General features: G+C 34.7%; 1 protein-coding gene across 20 annotated transcripts in view; it reads right to left on the bottom strand.

Moving 5' to 3' along the window:
- Window positions 1–3375: 3375 nt before the first annotated feature.
- LOC145259277 (teneurin-m-like) overlaps window positions 3376–23094 on the bottom strand; it is a 694747-nt gene continuing 675028 nt past the window's right edge. For all 20 annotated transcript variants that reach the window (XM_080117118.1, XM_080117125.1, XM_080117123.1 and 17 more), the window contains 3 exons: window positions 16946–17245; window positions 10577–12188; window positions 3376–5591 (listed from right to left, as the gene is read on the bottom strand). In XM_080117118.1, the coding sequence (XP_079973244.1) occupies window positions 4726–5591; window positions 10577–12188; window positions 16946–17245 (2778 nt within the window). In that variant the 3' untranslated portion in view covers window positions 3376–4725. The remainder of the gene's footprint in view (window positions 5592–10576; window positions 12189–16945; window positions 17246–23094) is intronic.

Raw genomic sequence — 23094 nt, 5'->3', positions numbered from 1 at the left:
AGGGTAGAACTACAATAATCTGTGTCATGATTAACTGATATCCATTTAAAATGTTAGAAATTAAACATATCTTGAACAGCTGAATGCCTTTTGGTTTCTTTACCATTTCAGTTTTACATCAGCTAGTCATTCAGCCAGGTGGACAATATGCATATATTGACCTCTCTTTCAGGATGATCACTTTATATATATATATGTGTATATATATATATGTATATATATATATATATATATATATACATATATGTATATACATACATATATATATACATATATATATATGCGTATATATATATATATGTGTGTGTGTGTGTGTTTACAGATATATACATATATTGTCACCTGAAATAAAAAAGGTTTTACCTGCTATTTAAACTTACTTCAAATTGTGGCCAATAGGATATCCGATCCGCAATGCTCTACAAAACCAAACCAGTTTCACACGGAAAATTTGCTATAATCTCTAGATAGTTACTGGGGAAAACTGGACCGCATTTCAATGCTAGGGATAATCCTTGGTTCGGACCTATGTTCAAAAGAGATAGCTAGCGTCGATCTCCAAGTAAAACATTCGGAACAAACTGGATTTTCTGGATTATTCAGGCGACTGTGTCGGGTGCGGTTGTTATTTTCACAGCGTTTCCGTCGATGTCACATCCGAGCTTCTTCAGGGGGAAATCGGTCGAAACGTTGTGAAACTAGTAAGCAAGATGAACATAGTGCTTGAAATAATCCTAATGATTAAAGTGATCATTCTTCATTTAAATAAATTCCACAAGAAATTGTGAATCAAATTTGAGGAATCGTTTGCGAGGAAAATGCACTGTCAAATCTAAAAAAAAAAACAACAAATTACTGTTTGCGAGATATTGCAGACCGAATCCCAAAACTTCGAAAAAGTGCAATTAGAACCTTTATAATTTCAGGTGACGATATATATATATATATATATATATATATATATATATATATATATATATATATATATCTTTATATGTATATATCCGGCAACTTTTATTCCATATAACGTTCTTAAAGTAGATATATTATATTTGATGGGAAATGCGTTTTTACGTACATAAAATGTGCTCAGTACTCTCGGGAGCTGAGCAATGATAGTGACAATAAAATAATAATATCCTCAGACTTGCATAGATGTGACAAGGTTTAGACCCACGGTTTTATCAAAATCGATTCACGTAAGCTATAAACCAATAACTTAATATACTGTTGCCAGCCCTGATCTTATTATCATAGTATTATTGTTATAAGTGCTCAATTTTACAGAGTATTGAGCACCTTTTGATTGGATATAAACTATATGTTTTCAAAAATATTGAATGGCGTAACAACCTGGATGAATGTATTATATTAGCCGTCTAAAAGATCCACGACATGAGCAATCAAATTGTTTCCGATTTGATTGTCAATGGTGTGGGTCGTCTATATGGTTAAGATAAATACCCAAGAAAACTCACTTCCGGTTAAATTCAATATGGCTGATTTAAGAACGTTTGAATAAAAAAAAATGTATACATGTATACATCCACATATATATGTATATATATATACAAATGTATATGTAAATATATATATTTTTTTATATATACGTAAGAACAAGCCAAAGAAACCTTTAACATTCGTGAAAGCAAAGAGGAGATTTGTAGTTGATAATAGCAGACGTGTTTCGTCGGACTAATCCTCAAGGCAAGTTTTATACATATGTACACAAGTGTGTTGTTCTTGCGTCGCATGATTTTTTTAAGCCAAAGTTTGTTTTTTTTTTACTTCATTTTAGTTTCTAAAAACTCATATTTACACAAAAACGGTTCTCATGAGACCTTTTAAACAATGTTTCGTATTTATCTTACGTTCGCAATTTTTTTTGTTTGCATTTGTTTGTCTTTTTTTTCTCAAATTTTATAGCAGTTTTCTTTTAATTTTGTTTTTTTTTTCAAGTTTTATTCTGTTTCCAAAACAGAAAAAAAAAAATTGTTCAAGTTTTATTCTGTTTTCAAAACAGAAAATTTTAATCGTGTATGTGTATATGTTTATTTTGTTTGATTTCGTTCTTTAGTCATTTTTTTTTTATTTCCTTTTCTTTTTCTTTTTTTTTTTTAATAATTTTTATTTTTTAAATTTTGTGGACTTTCAAAAACAAAAAAAAAGGAAGAGATTTCTGTATCAGTTTCTTCTCTTATTGTGATCTCTATCTCTCTCTTTCTCTTTCTGTCTGGTATCTCTCCCTATCTCTCTCTTTTAGTTTTTTTTTTTTTTTTTTTGCTTTGTTTTGTTGTTTTGTGGGTTGCTGGTATCTTTTTTTTAACCATCTTTAAAAAGTTTCTTATAGCTTTTTTTATTATTTTGTTTGTATATATATTTTTTTTTAATATTTTCATTAATTGTTATCATGTTGCAGAAGAGTAAAAAAAATCAAAGTTCTTTTAGAGAAAAATTTAAAACAATAAGTGTTAAAAGTCTTGGTCCTTCCACAATTGTCTCCCTTGCCATTGGCAAGGCAAGCACACATACACACACATACACTCACACATATGCTCATATATATATATATATATATATATATATATATATATATATATATAAACGGTAGTTTGCTTGAAGCATTGCTGGCAAAGCAATATATGGAAATTTTAAAAGCCAAAAACAACGTGGAAAGGACCGGAATCATGAGAGTAAAGAAAAGAAAAACAAACAAATAGACGAGAATGTTTCAGTAGAGAAATGTTTAATTCTTTATTCATCTATCATTCCTCATCTCGTTATATATTTAATTTGTAAACAAGTTGCAGGTACGTCCAGTGTATATAAAGTCCGGGCTTTATATACACCAGACATACCTACAACTTGTTTACAAATTAAGTATATAACGAGATGAGGAATGATAGATGAATAGTTAGACATTTCTCTACTGAAACATACCCGTCTATTTGTTTGTTTTTCTTTTCTTTACTCTCATGATTCCGGTCCTTTCCGCATTGTTTTTGGCTTTTAAAATTTCAATATATTGCTTTGCCAGCAATGCTTCAAGCAAACTACCATTTAGTTTTATATATATATATATATATGTTCTATTTAGTTTTATATATATATATATATATATATATATATATGTTCTATGAAAGATGGCAAGAGTAGCAGGTAGAGAGGGAGAGGGAGATAGAGAGATGCTCAGTGTTTCTTTTTGTGTACTTCGAATGTCTGAAAATAAAATAGGAACACTTACAGATGAAATATGTCAAATAATATGTTATTTGATAAACAGCAGTTTCATGCTTTTGTGTTTTTGTGTATATTTTATTGTGTATTTCCTTCCGTTTCTTTTCTTTTGCATTAATTTTTTTTTCTTTTCGAGTATTTTTTTTTTAATTTATTTTTAATTTTATTTTTCAATCAATGTAAATTTTCCCCTTTAGTTTTTTTGCTTTTTTTTTGTATTTTTTTTCATTTCTTTAAATGATTTCTTTCAGATGGGATAGAGAAAAGAAGTATCTCTTCATGATGCGGGACAGGAGAAGAAGAGAGAGAAAAAATAGTGTCATTCTATTAATGCGCGTATGACACACGCAGAGCGGACAAAATTACTACGCGATATTATATCTGTTTCTTAGACTTTTTTTTTATTTTTATTTTATTATTTTTTTTGTTTTGTTTTTGGTGGTTCCTTCTTTGCACATTATCATTGTAAATTGCCAAAATAGTACTCAACTCTTTGATACGTGGAAGAACTGTGGAACTATTTTTCTATTATATAACATACAGACGAGTGATAAACGTTTCTTTTTTTTTTTTTTTCCTTATCGATATTTTTTTCATATGTCCTGCATATTTTTTCTACATAATTAGCTTTTTTGGTTGTCATATTCACAGTTTCTTTAATGATTTTTTTTAATACGTTTTCATTTTTATCTTTTAATGTTAAACGTTTTTGTTGGTAGAAAGTTGATCAATGTAACTATTAAAAAAACTGTTCCTCTGTTTGTTTAAGTTTCGGAATTTTTGAGATGAGGATTGATTATTCGTATTATTTGGTTCTTCAGACTACTGTTCTCATCTTGAGCGTTATTTTCACGATGTTTCGGTCGATGTACCCTCCACCTTTCTTCGAGTGTATCTTGTCGGACTCAAGAATCTTTCTGTCGAAATCAGGAATCTTTTTGTCGAACTCAGGAATCTGCACGAAATTTCAACACGGAAGCATTTAATTAATTCACATAGTAGATGCATGCACTCCTTCCGGCAGCCATGACTCGATAGAAGTCCTAAGTGATTACGCAGTTGCTTTGCATTTTTTTTTTCAGTTACACTTTCCTGAAAATTGAAGGTACCATCCTCTGCATGATGGATACTTAAAAATACAATTGCAGATATCTTAGGACTTCTACCCAGTCACGACTCACGAAACGAACGGATGCGAAGGTGGATTAAAATAAGGGGTTCCCCTCGAAATTCCACGCGGATTTTCGAGTTTGCAAGAAAGGTGCCCAAATTCGACACAAAAATTGCCAAGTTCGACAACGTACACCTGAAGAAGGTCGAAGGTTACATCGACCTACACGTTGTGCAAATAACACCCAGGATGAGGACAGTACTCTGAAGAATCCAAATAATATGGAAACATTGTTTTTTTTTTTCTAATTTATCATTTTCATTTTTTTTTACTTTAAATAAAACTTAACAAAATAAAAACTGACTAGGAACTCTATTCTACCTTGTCCTTTTTAAAAGCCTTATATTATTGCAATCATCGGCAAGTTCTGAATATTCTTCCGGGTTGCGTATATACATGCCCTCGTAACCTTCTGCATAGCCAACTGTCTTAATCTCATATTTCTCTTGCTCGGACCATTGATACTCACTGGGTAAGCTATTTTGCAACAGATATTTTTCCCGCGACCACGCGTGTTGCACAGCACGGTCCTTCGCGTGTTGTAAGACGCGGTGACGTTCCCGTATCAAGTCCGTTCCATAACGGATGTTCATTATGCTATAATTGCCATGCAAGCGGATATCGATCTCTTCGTGGCTGCGTGCGTGAAATCCGTCGGTATGCTGAATCTTGTGAACTGATATATTGATACCGTTCTCCAGGAAGATCTGATCGCCGTGGATCCCCAGGCTGGTCAGGTCGATATCAGCCTGGTTGACGTCCACCTTGACAAAATAGTGCACGTCCTTACCCTTTATCGTGAAGTGCATGTCAACAATGTCAGAATTGTTCAAGAGGACGCTGGCCGTTTTGCGCAAAATCTCCGGCGTGTTGTCCACAAAATTAACGAGTACTCGCTCGTCTACAACTGAAAGAATGATTCCGTCTCCAAGTACGAATGGGACGTTTGCTGGCTTCAGCACCGGCGTCGGCTGTTGAGGAGTGATTTTGGAACTTGACACGGTGGACATCATCAGCAAATTGTCCATGTCACGTCGGAAGGTACACTCAAAGGCCGACGATGTGGGCAGTAGTTCTGAATCCTGGTAACCTTTGCGGTGTCCTCGGATTTCTCCGGTGTAAGTAACATCCGGGGCCAAACTTTTCACATTGTAACCCAACAGCAATAGCCAGTCGGCTAAATCTGAAAAGAAAATTAGAAAAAAAATTAAGTTTTAAGATAATTACATTTTCAACAGTCTGAATGGAGTATCGTAAAAAAAACAACATCTATTAGTAAGGGCGATTTGGTATCTATATTTCGGAAGCCGGACATATACTATTATTTCTATTACTAATGAAGAGCTGGTATGTATCTACCTAAAGCGGACCTATGCTTCTATATCGGACGCCGGAACTATGCTCTTGTTACATGAGAAGGGATGTCCCTTTCTCTTCTCATGTAAGGAAGAAGGCAGACTAGATAAGTGAAAAAAATATTTGTAAAAGGCTAGAATCGAACCTTGTAAGCAAATCCTAGGAATGCAGTCGATTGTTAATTCTATTAGAAATAACTAAATATTATTTATGTCAGAAAAGGCGAGTGTCCATTCTTTTAGGATAAGTGGATATTAAATATGTCAGTTAAAACAACTGACAATGCGAGTTTATAAATTAAAAATAGGTTAGATACTGAACAATTAAAATTGGGAATTCTTTGTTTGTCAAAGGTGCGTTTGGACAGACATCTACCTTTTCATAGTGTAAAATACACGTGAAATAAAGTCACGTCGGTTGACCGTAGACTTCTCATAAACAAAGTAATTTCTCAATATATTAAATCGAGGGTTCGAAGCTAGAGATGATGGGAGAAAATCACGATCACACACAGTGATAGTCAGTTAGAGACTGAGAGCCCCTTAAAGGCGGGATTTATTTGCTTCGCCACTGAGCAAATTAGGCAAAAGGCCGTTTTGTAATGTGGAGAGATTGGGGGAATGGGGAGCATCTATCAGGGAGTAGGGGAGCTGGATAGTGACAATTGGTATGAAGGGTTTGCCCTACATTGAAAAATAATTGATTGTTACAAGAGCAATGATCTTATATGTGGGGTTGCCCCTGCATATGGTCTTTGATTGCAGCATTTGCCGGAACAGATACTACACTTTGATCTTGGCCCGAATGCCACAAAGGTCCCCCTTGGGAGCCCCTTAGAGGCGAAGAGTAGAAAAGAGACCATGAAGTTATACAAGCTTGAATTCCTGACATCATCAATCGGCCGATAGATGAATAAAGACATCACCGTCTATATTTTGTAACTGTGTTGTCTTTGTGTCGTCTTTACAACCGAAAAGGTAAATGTATTTTGTCATCATCTCTTCTAAATGAACTTTGTATAACTCCCCCCTCAAGTAAGGTGTCCCTTCCTCTGTGTTTACAAGAACTGTGTAAATGTCCCAGCTCCGGATTAATAATATGAAGTCCTCAGGATCGTCACAGTCGTCGTCAGGATGTACCAAGAACATAAATGTCTCTCTCTGTTGTCATTAGCCCCGCGTTATGCGTCCCAATATGAACCCGCTACACAACACTAATATATATCTATATCTATATCAATATATATTGTTTTGTGTATCTACATGAAATAAATTATATCTTATTATTTGCAATATTTACTTCGACAAACCTCGATACATAAATAGAACTTGGTAGTAATTTTTTTTAAAACATATATATGTCAATTAAGCGACAAATGATTTTTCTGTGTTTTATCCTGTTGTAGATTCGTCAGGTTATTGCAATAAATCGACATTGCGTCGTGTTTTTATATATTACCATGGTTCTAGGTTTTCTAGCCAACCAATCAGATTCTTAGTTATTCGCACGCCTATTTGAATAGCTCAAATCCCACAGTCCCTGATGGTCGTTTAGTTTGTAGTTAGTTTTCCAGGAAGAAAAACTCCTAAATTCTTGGCAAAAGCTCTCGAAATGTTCACAGAAATTTCCCTCAACTTGGCTATCTACCCATCACCACTACGTACATGGTAAGAGTAGGGGCTTTCTTGAATAGAATAAAATACGAGTGGCTGTGGTGAAATTCTGATGCAAGAAGTACCATCTATAGTTGTATTTATTCATTGTTGTCATGCACACGCGTAACTGTAAAATAGGTTTGTAAAAAGGTTTGGGGTTGTGTTTGCTGCTAAAAATCTTTTATCGGCGAAGGTCTGATTGTTGTGTTTTCTGTTAAATTTAAGAGGCCCCCGTTGTATATGTCCTCAATATGACCCCCGCAACACAACACAATTACTCCTATTGCTATTAAAGAGTTGGTAGTTGTTCAAAGACAAAATTATACTGCTAATTCTATTACTAATAGAGAGTTGGTATCTGTCTGTCTAAAATCGGGACTACACTATTAGGAAGATTATATATAAAGTCAGAACCATACTATTACTTTTAATAGAGATTTAGTATGTCTGAAGATAAAACAATACTATTACTCCCATTGTCCGTGAGATTTATTTATGTGAACATTGGCCTACTAAAACTTGAAAACGACAAAACAAATACCTACAAAATTGATAGTTTCTTGATCGACACTACCCCGGATGAATAATATCTAATATTATCTAGACAAATCATTTTCTATAGAGGGGAGTAAATCTGCTATTTTTTAACCTAGGAGTTAATTCCTTTATGTCGGCTCGTTCCGCGAAAAATCTATAACAGTGCGCGTGTATGTCCAGAAAGAGAAATAGGCTGTGCGAAGCAAAGAAGAAAGAGGGGTGGAGAAAGGGAGACGGAAAACGCGAGCGAAGGAAGAAAGACATAGGAGTTTTAATAAAAGTATGTTAAACTTTTTTCCCTGGGTAGCTCTGCTAGTTATAATATATAGGGAAAAGCCTTAAGGAAAATGTTTACTCATATTTAGTATAATATTACAGTACGGCTCTGGATGAGTAGTTGATCTTGTCCTTGCTATAGTCATTATCTTTATTTATGTGGATAGTGTCCGACATTAATTATCAATCAGTCTCCGGCCATCTCATTAGCTTATCGTTTCTGGAAGAATTGAATCACCTGGAAAATGATTAAAGACTGATGAACGGCCTAACCACGACACTTTCTCCGCTCAAATAAACGCTTTCTCCTATCTGAAGGAAACGACTTTCAGATCCAGATCTGGACGAGGTTGATCCAGCAGTCGTGTTATCTCCAGGGATGGATTGGGTTGGATTGGCTTGGAATAGAATGGACGAAGATAATTTAGCCAAAGCTGAAAAGACCGTTTAGTATTAACTGCGACGAAACACCCCCCCCCGCACACACATCGGTCGGTGGATTCGCTCGTCGGCCATATTGTCTTGAGTATAAAACCCGGCATATACTTCTAAACTTTCAAATGCAATCAGATCCCAACGCTGCGTTTAATGACCTTCAATATACACGGAATGTTTACTGCGCGTTAATCAACCGCGCGACAAATTCACATACGGTATGTGGTATGCGGGAAAGCGGAATAGCATAACCGAGTTCAGTTCATGTCTTTTGAATAAGTTTTGCTTTCCAAGATTAAAACTCGCTTCATCTCCAGTTCCATGGCGTCCCAAATAAAGTATTACCTCGTAATCGATTACAAACTAATTTCATGTTCATCGCCATTTTTTAATAAGTAGTAATAATGAAAAGAACACACACACACACACAAACACACACACACACACACACACATATATATATTGATAAACACATCCACATATATATATTGATAAACACACACACATATATACACACACACACACACACACACACACACATATATATATATATATATATATATATATATATATATATATATATATATATATATATATATATATATGTATATATATGATTTTGATTAAAAAAAAGAATGCCGAATATATGAAATGGAAAGCGGGGATAAAAACATTTGAAATATTGTTTTGTTTTTTTTTGTTTTTTTTATTTTGTTTTTTTGTTTTTTTTAAACGCGTTTATGCGCTTACGTTTGTGCAAATTATAATATATTTTTATATGTTATCATTGTTAATGGATTGTTATTCTTCTTATGTCAGGATGGAACATACTCAGAAAATATCATAATTATATGAGTGTTTCTGCGCAACGAAACAGGTGCTGTCGAGAATTGAACATTTTTACATGCTGAAAGAAATAAACGGTAAGATGAACCTCTTTGAATTTGGAATATAGACTTTTGCATTTATGCGTATATGCTCTACACTTATAATTACCGTACATCGAGCTTTAGGAATAAAAGGATTGGTATAAATAAAGAGTGAAATATAACTGAATAATCGTATTTTCCCCATAAACAGATACACACACACACACACACACATATCTATACGCGTATATAAATATACATGTATATATATATATGTACGCATATATATATATATATATATATATATATATATATATATATATAGTGAGAGAGAGAGTATATTGTATGTCAGGTCATGTCATATGCTACTGGTACCATGTAACCCAGTACTATCTGCCTCATGGTCAGGTCACCGGCGACTAAACTGGTTCCCCCACCAGACTTTTGTGAGGAGGGTGGCTAGTCTCCCTGAAGGAGTAAAAACAAGACCTCCTAAAGGGCGAATGGACCATTTTTCGGGGCAACGGCCAACTAGCACCGTATGTGTTTGTGTGTATGTATGTGTTTTGGGGCGGAGAGGGCTCCCGTAAGCTGTGGTGACGGTAACCTTTCTAGTAGAAGCAAATCTCTGATTTAAAAAAACCATAAAGCGTGAAACCAGTAGTCGCATTAAGCTGGTATGCAGTTTAACTAGTTGCTGGCTATCTTGTTCTTGCTTATTGTTGGATCTCAACATGTTGAACCGAGAGAGAGACTTAGCTGTCGTACAAAGCTAAGACTCTGTAACATCATCTGTGTATAGATACTCTCTTTGTCTTTTAAAATGGTCCTGTGGCGATGGAAGTCATTTTTGGGCTCATGGACTTTAAGTGTCTGAGGCAGTGGCACTCCTCTGACTAGACATTGCAATCATCAATCATCATATATATATATAGAGAGAGATGCAGGGGGCATGGAGACAGACAGGGAGAGAAATAGAGAAAGAGATAGAGATTTAAATAGGGAGAGAGAGATTGGGAGATAAATTAAAGGTTTCTCACCTGTCAGCGGATATTTTCTATTTTTCATGTGCAGATTCACCAATAAGTCGTATTGATAAATATTCAAAACTTCCGGCTTCTCGATAGCGTCCTTGACCTTCTCAAATACATGTGCCAAGTCGGGGGCCACCCAGCGACCGATTTGTGGGTCGTAAACTTTGTTACCAATATGCAACAGACTAGTGATTGGGTTATGGATACCACCTTGGAAACCGAATGAGAATTCAAAGTGCGGGTTCGAGTCTGAACTTAGCCAGCCAAGAGGGTCGTAGCTCATTTCTTTGATAACGCGCCCTTGTGTGTCAAAGATAACCAACGGAGTGTTCGTGGGGTCGTTGGCTATATAGTAGATAATACCGCGCCTCTCCATTGCTATCAGCCGGTTTTCCTCGTCGTAGTGATACTGTGTCGTATCCCCGTTGCCGTGGTTGTAAGTGTGTGTCACGCGCGATGGGTGCTCAACGTCTAGGTAGAAATATTGTAAGACGTTGCCGACCAGGTCCTTATAGACGACGAGTCGACCGATGGGGTCGTAGGAGAAGATCACCTTATATTCTTCAGTCTTCGTGACAGAGCGCAGCTGGCCGAGCGAGTTGAAGTGCAGGTGTTCTTTGTTACGTTGTACCATGAAACCGTCGGTGTCGAATTTGTAATACTTTTCGCCAAACTTTCTCACGTGGTCTGCCTCGTCGAAGTGCAGTTCCTTGGTTCGTCCGAAGGTCGTGATTTTGACCACGTTACCGTTGGCGTCGTAGCCGTAGTGCCAAGCCTTCTTGCTGTTGACGAGAACATCTATGACGTTGTTGTCGATATCGTAAACGTATTTGATCGGTTCTTTGTCCACGTGCCCGATCCGGTGTCTCCACTCCTGTATGCGGTTAGTGCGGTCGTAGTTGATCTCCAGTAGGTAGCACTGGACTTCGGCGAATTTGTACTCAATCTCCTTCAGCCGTCCGTAGTGGTCGTACTCGCGACGGATCTTAATGTTGACGTCGCTGATTACCTCGCGGTCGGGTAGCGGCCAGTTGACCTTAAACTGCTTGATGTTGGCAAGCTTGCCGGTGTTCGTGTTATAGCTGAAGTTTGTCGAAGTCGTTTCGTTGTTCGTGAAGACAATATGCATGTAAGTAAGTCGGAAGTTGTTGTCGTAGTTGTAGAAGGACTTTGCGCCTATCAGTTGACGGTCTTGCTGAAATTGTGCTTCAATGCTGCTCATCAACGTGCTGCTATAGTAATACAAATATTGGCAGCCGTAGCCGGTGTAGAAAGCCTCCAGCTTGCTTAGTTTTCCGGTCTGCCCATCGTAGCCGTAGCTTATGTGAGAATCGTCAAAGAGAATGGTGATCGGCTGGAAGTGATTGTTGTATCTGTAGACGACCCGACGGCGTTCACTGGGGTAGAGAATCTGCAGGAGTTTCCCGTTGCCATCCACGTCTTTGATGAATGGAAGCTGCGCCTTAGGGGGGTAGTAGAGGTAGCGCTGGAATCCGATGGATGTGACGTAAGCAAACCTGTGAATTCCGAGGCTTGGCATCGTCACAGAGATAAGGTTGCCCTCGGCGTCGTAATGGAAACGGTACTGTTTCCCACTCGGAAGGATTATATCTGTTGGCTGCAAAAGAGAATAGAAAACAAATAATCGTTAAATGTTAAATAAAAGACATTTAATCTTTATTAGTATATTATACAATCGATAGAATTATTTAAATATCTTCACGTTAGCATGTTATATTTTTTCTTCCATCATATTATAAAATGTCGTTTCGAAATTCACAAGTCTATTTACAAAATAAAATGTTACCATGTTATCATTTTTAACATAAAGAAACGGGAAAACCGTATTAGTCGAATGAATTTATGGCAATTAAGCTACAAAAAGGATTCGCGTTTCATCACAGTATGGAATACTCAGGCTTATATGCTTTCATAATTACTACCTTGTTCTACTCAAGTCTTAAGCACTGTTGAAGTAAATATTTAAATTTGATACGTCAAATATTATATCTGCTTATAACATTTACTGTTACTACATAAATTATACACACACACACGCACACACATATATATATGTGTGTGTGTGTGTGTGTGTGCCTGTAATATGTGTTTGTCTTTAACGAGTTGTGTGAAGGCAACATCGTCCATATATATATATATATATATATATATATATATATATATATATATATATATATATAATAAAACACGTGTAAGACGCTAAGTAAAGAAGGAAATAATAGATAGTTGCCTATATTTTAAAGATATAATAATAATAAATAGAAATAATGATTGTAGGCCGATATTGTTGGTTACTGGGATGAAACTCAACAATGTATATATATATATATATATATATATATATATATATATATATATATATATATATATAAGTAAATTTTTGGTACAGCAAAATGGAAGGAGAAATTTCAGAGGAAACATAATTTAATTTAAATACCAAAAAACAAGAAATGGGCAGGTGAAATTATTAAAATTACCTTAAGGCCTTATCGTCTGACCCTCTAAGAGGAAACGTCAGAATGATGAATTAAAAACTAAGAAAACGAATGAGGGAAGAAGGGAATTTTGGTTTCAGTTGGAAGAACAGTGGGGGAAAAAAAAATATCTTACTGTTCAGGTGGTTTTAAATCAATGAATATCTCCAACTGGTGTTTCAGAATCTTTTGTCTACACAGGCTAGGTCGAGAGTTGTTAATAACTAACGCCTCAATAATATTGAGATGATAGTTCGACCTAGCACTGTATAGAACATGTTATGGGTGGTTTTCTGTTCTATACAGTGCTAGGTCGAACTATCATCTCAATATTATTGAGGCGTTAGTTATTAACAACTCTCGACCTAGCCTGTGTAGACAAAAGATTCTGAAACACCAGTTGGAGATATTCATTGATTTAAAACCACCTGAACAGTGAGATATTTTTCCCCCCACTGTTCTTCCAACTGAAACCAAAATTCCCTTCTTCCCTCATTCGTTTTCTTAGTTTTTAATTTATCATTCTGACGTTTCCTCTCAGAGGGTCAGACGATAAGGCCTTAAGGTAATTTTAATAAGTTCACCTGCCCATTTCTTGTTTTTTGGTATTTAAATTAAATTATGTTTCCTCTGAAATATATATATATTGTTCTTTATTATTAAGTGGGCGATGGCTTTATTTCAAGTGTCGTGGTCGTTGTCGTAATTTTTCAAATTTTTGTAGTTTTTATTTGGTAAGTTAAAGCGCAGCCTTTTATTATACTGTTTACTCCACTAAGTCGTAAGAGGTCACTAATAGAGACCAGATTTGCCGGGATACTACGTAGGAAGTTGGGCAACGACATGTCTGTTCACATTACACTTTAACTTCTGAATGTCAATACAGTCAAGGAAACAGGAGATAGGAAGGAATTCTAAAGTCTAGCATTTCGAGGGAATAAGCTATTCGAGTAGAAAGCTGTACGCCATCTAGATATCTCTACAGTGAAGAAGTGGGATTTTGCTGCTGTTTGGTTTGTCGTGGATAATTACGTCAAGGGGTTACTAGTATCTGAGTTCCGCCGAGCACTTATTAAAAATACAGGGATGTCACATTTCGGCGATAGGACAGGGGTGGAAGTTTGGCCGACAGTGCGGGATCTATTAGGGTGCGACTCTTTCTTTTTTTTAACCATATCTAGAAGCCTACGATGGCTTTTGAATTCAAACGTGTAATATTTCTCATAGAGAATGGCTTTCTCTATCTGGTTTAAGTTCCTCCTTGTGCGAGCAGAGGAAATGCGTATTTAATTTCTTTCTTAGAACTGCACGCCTGTGGAACTCTGTTCCGTCTGCCTGCTTCCCTCCCGACTACAATTTGGATGTCTTCAAGTTCAATGTTAACAAATTCCTAATGAACCGCCCCCTTAAGTAAACACATCAGCAAATCTCCTCACTAACTTAATGTACTTGCAATAACCCTTATCCCTGAGTGGCTTCCGGGCCTTGATAAGTGGTGATCACTGTGTAAAAAAAAAAAAAAAAAATTGTCAGCGTGATTTCAGTCCGAATACAGATGAGGTGAAGAGAAGGATTTACTATTTCAATCTCAAAAGTTACAGAAATTCAGAAATAGCATTTCGGCCGTAAGCGTTTCAGACTAATGAAATCCTTTTTTATATCTTAAGCATTACAGTTCACGGGAATTGCTTAAACGTAACAAGCCAACTAAAAATGTTATTTAAATCGTAATAATGACGGATCAAAGCGAATATAGCTTTGATCTTAAGCGTGATAGACCATAAGAAATGATATATTACTCATTAGCATGATAAACAAACTGTAATACTATTGCAATCTAAAAACGAAGAAAGCCTAAAAGCAGACAGAAATGGTTTAATATGAAATAACCTGGACGTGTATAAAAGAAGATGCGTACATTCAATATACACACATTCAATAAAGAAACGCGTGACAGACTTACAGACGTGCAATGCGAGAACACAACATAAAACGGAAGGTCATAGAGTGATATGTGTGACCTCTAAGTCTAACAGTTTTGTATTGCAATAAACCATGGTCATTATATATATATATATATATATATATATATATATATATATATATATATATATTTCTATGCATACATATATATACATACTTATGCATAAATATACATATGCATATATATATATATTAATATATATACATGTATATATACTTATACATATGCATACATGTATACGTATACATATATATACATACTTATACACATATAAATATACATATATACTTATACATATATATACATATATACTTATATATATAGAGAGAGAGATCTATATTTATACATATATAAATATATATTTATACATATACTTGTATATATATATATATATATATACATTTTACACACACTAATATATATATATATATATATATATATATATATATATATATATATATATATATATATATATATATTGTTCTTTTAATTGTGTAATTATCTAACGAGGTGATGTGGCGGGGCTGAAAGTGAAACTTGGAGAAGTCTGGGTCAGGCTTGTCACTTCCATAGATCGTGGAATTCGTCGTCGAGAGGAACAAATGTCAAAAGTGGTTTTCGAGTTGATTACCATACTTGCAGGGTCTTCAGCGGAAAAGCAAGACCTTTTCTTGCCCCTCTTAGACCAGCCCGACTCACACACAAGACTCTCATCTCACACACGAATGCGCAACGCTTTCTAAGAGATGAAATAATGATTTCCACTTGCCATTAACGTAACAAATTCCCGTAAAAAGAACTGAGGACTTTCAGCTATCAGTATCGTATATTGCCCCTTATAAGAGTCGCTGCGTGACTAGTTGTTAGGCAAGGATTGTGCAATCTCAACCACACCTCTCCTGAATCGGCACCGCTTGTCCAATCCAGTTGCAAGGGGGGGGGGGTCAGGACGACTGGAAACAATGCTGATATAAGCTGAGAGCAGATATAACACCTGGAATTCCTAAACGGTTACCAATTTTAGTACTGACCAGTCCCAATGTTGCTTAACCTCGGTGGATTAGCGCGATTATGCCGTATATGTAGCCTTGCAGATAGGTAATAATTAATACCTGTTTTGGTACTTCTGAAATTTAGACCGTGCTGAAATTATGACCTTAATATTTAGAAAGCCATTTTTCACGTGAAGAGTGAGATTTTGTTAATGTAGCAACCATTTTTTGTATACACCTGATTTTGGGAATGTGCTCTTTGGGTATATTCGGCGTCGAAAGGTAAAATGTCGCGTTTATGTTCCATTGATTTTTGCAGAACTCATTTTACAACATTACCTTTTTATTTTTTAATTTTTGTTTTTTCTTTACATTTTATTTAATTAATATACATGAGGAAAACAAGATCAGAGACCATTTATCGATTCTGTAAGTTTTAGCATCTCAAATCCCCTTTCAATTTGGTACCATCCTGTTATTAGAGCTATCTACCATTTTTTTTTTCAGAAATAATATTTAGAATACTTTATGCAAGTTTAATCTAATTATAAAACACTTTTTAAATCTTTATGATGTACATAACCGTCATAGAACAAAAAAATATTTTTTTTAACTAAGAAAACCAACTTTTATGAGGAAGCAGGAACGTGGTGTCTTGATCCGCCATAATTAATAAGTAAAGGGGAATAAGTCAATTCAAACTATCTAGATCAAAATAAATCTTGTAATGGCAACGATTTACTATTAAAATCGATAACAATCAGCAAACTGATTTTCTGTACAAAAAAACATATTAATCAATTTACCTGATTTTTGGAATATGACATTATCGTTCCGTGACGAGTGCATATATTATAAATATTTTTCTGTGCTTTTTTAGTTATCTGATCGAATAAAATCTTACCTTCAGTCCATAGCTGTAGATGTAACGGTATTGGGCACCGTTTGTGGATATTTTTTCGACCATAACACCCTTATCGTACATGCGTTGCTCCGTTAGTTCTCCGTATTGCCATTTCTCTATGGCACCATGGCGACTATAACTTATATTGAGATCATTATGTCCGGTGTTTGGCAGGAAATGGGTAGGCAGGCCCGTGTTATCGTAGACAATCGTCAGGATATCGCGCATCGATTTATCCATCACCGTTTCAGTATTCGTCTCGCGGTTATACTCGACAGTCAGTAGGTTTACGCCATTAATCTGTGAAAAAAAACAGACGGAAAGGAAAAGAAAAAAAATATTCGTTATTATTTATAAAATTAATGCAGAACATTAAGGCAGAATATTAGGAATTCTCCATTCATTTGGGCAAACTCAGTGACGTCATTTCCTGCGTGTAAATTAGATGGTGTGTGCAACTGACGGATGACCAAAAGCGCTAAATATAAATAACGCTTGTTACTATTGTTTTGCTATTGGTTTGTTGTGTTTTGTGTTATTTTGATATTTTCACATATTATATTGATTAAAAAAATATTAAATTATTATTTTAAAATACTTATGTATTCGTTTCTTTACTGGGATAACATTCTTATCTTAGAGAATAAGTATGTGAATTCAAACAGCTAGCGTATTTATAAGTTTAATTTTATGCTAACATATAAATAACTGAACGGTTATGGGTTCCCATATTTTCAGGGCTTAAAAAGTCGTTAAAAACCGAATGGATGCATGTCGCGGAGGAAGATAATGGTGTGAGATAGTGATTTTCCGCTAGTTAAATATATAAAAGGCTATATGTCAGTCAGTCTGTCTGTCTGTCTGTCTGTCTGTCTGTCTCAGTATTTGCAAACACTATCTCTTCCAAAACAAAAAGTCGCAGGGCAGCGTTAGGGGCCTCAGGTGATTGGATTCTTTACGGACTGTGTTTTTATGGGTCTTTAGCTGGTTAAAATATTTTTTAGGGGCCAAAAAGGGTTCAAAATTGAAAAATTCGTTATACATTATATACACTGGTCTAAGTTCATTTTTAATCAGTTCATGTGCGCATCACGTTGGTACAGTGGTAACGTCACAAGCTTTGAATGCTATAGTTTTAATTTCGGTTTCAATTCTAGCTAATGATATCCAAATATTTTTTTTTATTTTTGCAACCACGACTTTATAATAATATAAGCGAAATCTGGACAAATTAAAATATAATATGCAAACATAGTTTAAGAACGGGCAAAGCCGGGTGCACCTTCCCCCGTTAGTGTGTATGTATATATATATATATATATATATATATATATATATATATATATATATATATATGAAGTTATGAAATATATATGGCAATTAAGCTACACAGAATATTCCGTGTTTCATCCAAGTTAGGATTCATCAGGCTTATGCGAGGAGTTGTGGTTGTCTCGCGTTTTTATATATGCACATTCTATTTTTAGTTAGCCAATCAGCTTTCTAGTTTCCACCGCACCCTTCCTAATCAGCCAATGAGCAGGCACTTATAGGACAAAGGTCAGTTGACCTCTGGTTAACCCCTTCCTTTGTGTTTGATAGTTTAGCGGGGAGCGTAGATATCTAGTGTTCTGACCTATTTTAAACCTAGGTTAAATGTGTTTTTTATGCTAGTTTATATATATATATATATATATATATATAATCATATTTTTACAATAATGTAGTTATAATTAATGTTGATTTTGATATTTAAATATTTAAAGCAAATTCGTTAAACCTTACACCAAATTTTATGTTAAAACTGAACGTCCAATATTATAGAATTGAAATTGTTTAAATATTTTTTAAAAATTACATTTTTGAGATTTTTTTTATGTATTTATTTTTTTGTCAATTAATTGATTATATTGTAATTCGAGTCGTTTACATATTATTGAGAAATAACTTTACTTTTCTTACAAAATATGATAATATTGAATTAATTTCCATTTTCTACTTACGAATTCAGGTAGGCAAATAATAAGAAAATGTTGTTTATATGAAATAAAATATTTAAAGTGATTGCTTGCGTGTTTTAAATTTGGCTCAAGTCTTAAATTTTTTGTTCGGATTTCGTAAAATTAAATATGGAGGCGTAGCATGTAACAAAAATATTTCCTCATATGTATTTTACGAAAACTGTATTTTAAATATATTTTTAATAACTTACTATATATATATATATATGTGTGTGTGTGTGTATGTGTGTGTGTATATATATATATACTTGTTTATTGTTATATAAACATGCTCACATCCCGCTGCTACAAATAGCCACTTGTTTCAATCAAACAACAGATATTATCAGACAGCGACTTGACTATTCAAAAGTTCAATAAAACTTTTGAATAGTCAAGTCATTGAACTTTTGAATAGTCAAGTCGCTGCCTGATAATATCTGTTGTTTCATTGAAACAAGTGGCTATTTGTAGCAGCAGGATGTGAGCATGTTTATATAACAATAAACAAGTATTATCAGCTCATTTTATTGAGCACTATCTAACAACCTCGTTGAATCCATTAGTACATTACTTTTGAATAAAAAAACCCGAGTGTATATATATATATATATATATATATATATATATATATATATATATATATATATATATATATATATAAATCCCCAAAACAGTATTTCATGGTAAACAACTGATGATCCCTTAAATTACCATTAGTACTCTAGTACTCTGCAAGTTATTAAATGATTTACTGACTAAATAGTTTTCTAACGAATGATAAAAATAAAAAAATATGTGTGTGTGCGCGCACGCACGTGTGTGTGTGTGTGTGTGTGTGTGTGTGTGTGTGTGAGTGTGTGTATCATCTACTGGAATATTCTATTCTGATTTGCACGTCGAACAACTGGTGCCAGTAGCTATTAGTTGAGTCCAATATTCTATACGAGATCCTATTGCCAGTCACAGTAATGGCATCTCCACACCAATTTAGTGTATGTAACCATGGTGATATTTGTGAACACGTTTTTCAAAAGAAGAATGTGTCTCATTATATGCAATCAAATATAATTAATGCAATAATCCTATTACAAAGAAAGGTAATTAATACAAAACCATTGTATGGTGGCCCATGTGGACCACAATTTAATGTTTTATTTGTATTGCTGCTGCTTAAGAAAAAGGTAGAATAAATTAATATTTGAATTAATTATCATTTCTATTTTTCCATATATGAGGCCATTTTGAAAATTGATTTCCTTCTTTTTGTTTTCTTAGGAATGTCCTTATGTTTTTATAAGGGGGTTTGTCCGTCACTCAGTATGTCAGGTTTCAGTTACAAACGTCCTAGTTTTACTAAATGCACAGATTTAATGTATGTATATGATTACCGACGCGTCCAAGCTTCTCAATTTGAGACTCTGGTTGCCGCCCGTTTGTTTCATTTAATCTCAGAATACCAATTTTTTTTTTTTTTTTTTTTTTGTAGGTCCGTTATATTTACGTCTGGGGGTGATGGTGGCTTAATGGCTATCAACACGGACTGAAAATTTATGCGTGCAGTAATCAGATCCAATTCAGTCCATAGAAGTCCTTACATCTAATCCACACCGGATCTTGTGTATAACCTTTTGGAGGGGGGTTAAATAAAATATGCTTACGTTTCGAATAGCATTCCCATTGGTTAGCCATGCTTAGCCCCTTTATGACCTGTTTGAACTCATTCTTTCATTCATAAATAAATAAATAAATAAATAAATAAATAAATATAACGACATAAGTAAAATGGGAATTGATTCAAACACGCCTTGTACGTATTAGATCAGTCAGTACCTGGGTAGATGCTAGATCCCACCAGGTTGCAACTGTCCATTGCTTACATACCGTATGCCGCCATCTAAAATTAACAATAAATATTTTTTTAATGATCTACATTATAATTTAGATCATAAATTGTTAAGTATGTTACAGCATTTGCGCTTGTCTATCATGCTCGTTCAAAATAGCATTTCCTAGGAGCAAAGTGGAGTATCTGTTCTGATACTATATTTGATCTTTTTTATCCTTGGTAAGTGAAGGAGAAATCTTTCTAGATTGAGGCAACATATTTTTCTCCGCATCCACAGTGCTCCGTTAAGAGGGGTTGGGTTTTCCTAACATTAAAAACGAACCTTGAGTCTGAGTCTGCCTTTGTGGGGAGGCAAATAAATACAGAACTGTTTGAAATAGAATTTTTAATAATCTGCAACGCTCAAGTTTGAAATAACATTTTCATCGTCAGGATTAAATTTCTTAAAATATTTTCATTAGTCTGTCTCGACTAAGTTTGTTAAACGTCTAAAATAGAATTTCTGCTGGTTTGCTATGCTTAACTTTGATATGACATGTTATTGGTCTGTCACGCAACTATTACAGCATCATTGGTCTGATTAAGTTTAACATTGCATTTATGCTGGTAAGTCATGCCTAAGTTTGAAATAACATTTTTCGTTGGCGTCTCGATCTGCTGCTTGAAATAGCATTATCATTGATCTGTCGCGCTTAAGTTTTCGATAGCATTTTTTATCTATTTGAAAGAGTATTTTGTGCATTAGTCTGTCAGGCTTTTTAATTTCATTTGTTTTTTTGCATTTTTTTTTTGCATATTTTTTTTTTTTTTGCATATTTTTTTTTTTTGTATTTTTTTTTTTTTTTGCATATTTTTTTTTTTTTTTTGCATTTTTTATTTTCTTTCAGTTTGTTCAAGCTGGGTATATAGCATCCTACGGGATACCAAACATTCACTCAGATATTCCAACCGAGAGATCTTTTTAAGATTCTAGCCGTCCCTTTAAGTGCAAGTTTTTGAATCTCTCTTGCATTTGCTTTACTTTTTTTTTTAATTTTCTTCCTTTGAAGATTGTAAAGCTGGGTATGGGGCAGCCAAACCAGCTGCCAACATTGGCCCGCTTTTTATTGAAACCAACCGAGAGCTCTTTTTAGTATCCTCGCCGTTCCCTTAAGTGCAATTATCTGGATCTCTTTTGTACTTGGTTCACCAGGAATATTAGTTAGGTTCTTCTTCATAAGCCTTGTGGCACCTATGGTATGATTGATATCTCCTTAAGATTCCAGTTTCTTTTCATATCATACATGAGACCTTGATATTTGGTCTGTTTCTCTCTTTCAGTTCTGTTCAGACCTCGATCATTCGGAACACTCACTTCAACCAAGGTTGCAACTCTTTCGGACTTATTCCATATAACTATGTCAGGTTTCACAGCAGCATTTTCAAGGTAGGTGGCTGTAGGGATTACATGGTCGTAATGTATGGTATGTGAGTCATTTCCAACTGTTCTTTAAGGTTGATGTTCCCAGGATTTGCTGCTACACTGGATGTTTTAATTTTTTACAGATGGTCCATTGGAGGTACTTACATACTCCATCATGTCTCGCTGCATAGTAGCCCTCCCCTAGAAGAACCTTGCAACTTGATATCAGATGACTAACACTTTCCAATTCTGTATGGCAGAACCTGCATTTATTGTCATTATTGATCCCTGCCATCTTCTTGAATGCATTCGTCATCAATCCCTGGCCTTGAGCAGCCATTATGAACCTTTCTTGATCCCTTATTATTTAATCTCTCCTGCACTTGCTTTACTGAGTATGCAATAAGGTGTGTTCTGTCAGGTTTAAGTTTATTGTTCTGTCGAGCATAAATTTTAAATGGAATTTGTCCGTTTATCTCTTAGACTTTGGTTTGAAATAGCGTGTTGTTCAAGATTCTGCCAGCTTTCAGGTCTAAATAGCATTTTGATAGACAGTCATTCAGGCTGTATTTTTAAATAGGGGTTTATTCGTTGGTCTGTCAGGCATTGGTGTGAAATAGAATTTTGTTACATTAGTCTGTCAGGATTCATTTTCAAATAACATTTTATTCAATAGCTACTTAGGCTTTTTTAAAATTGAATTTTATCCATTGGTCTGTCACATTTTGGTTTGATATAGTATTTTATTCAATAGCTCCTAAAGCTTTTTATTAATTGAATTTTGTCCGTTGGTCTGTCAGGTTTTGGTTTGAAATAGCATTTTGTTCAATAGCTCATTAGGTTTTTATAAAATTGAATTTTGTCCGTTGGTCTGTTACGTTTTGGATTGAAATAGTAT

This window comes from Euprymna scolopes, chromosome 34 (assembly GCF_053919585.1).
Source record: "Euprymna scolopes isolate OS-2025 chromosome 34, ASM5391958v1, whole genome shotgun sequence".
Lineage (NCBI taxonomy): Eukaryota > Metazoa > Mollusca > Cephalopoda > Sepiida > Sepiolidae > Euprymna > Euprymna scolopes.
The sequence above is the reverse complement of the archived record's forward strand: the minus strand, read 5'-3'. Positions and strand labels throughout refer to the sequence as shown.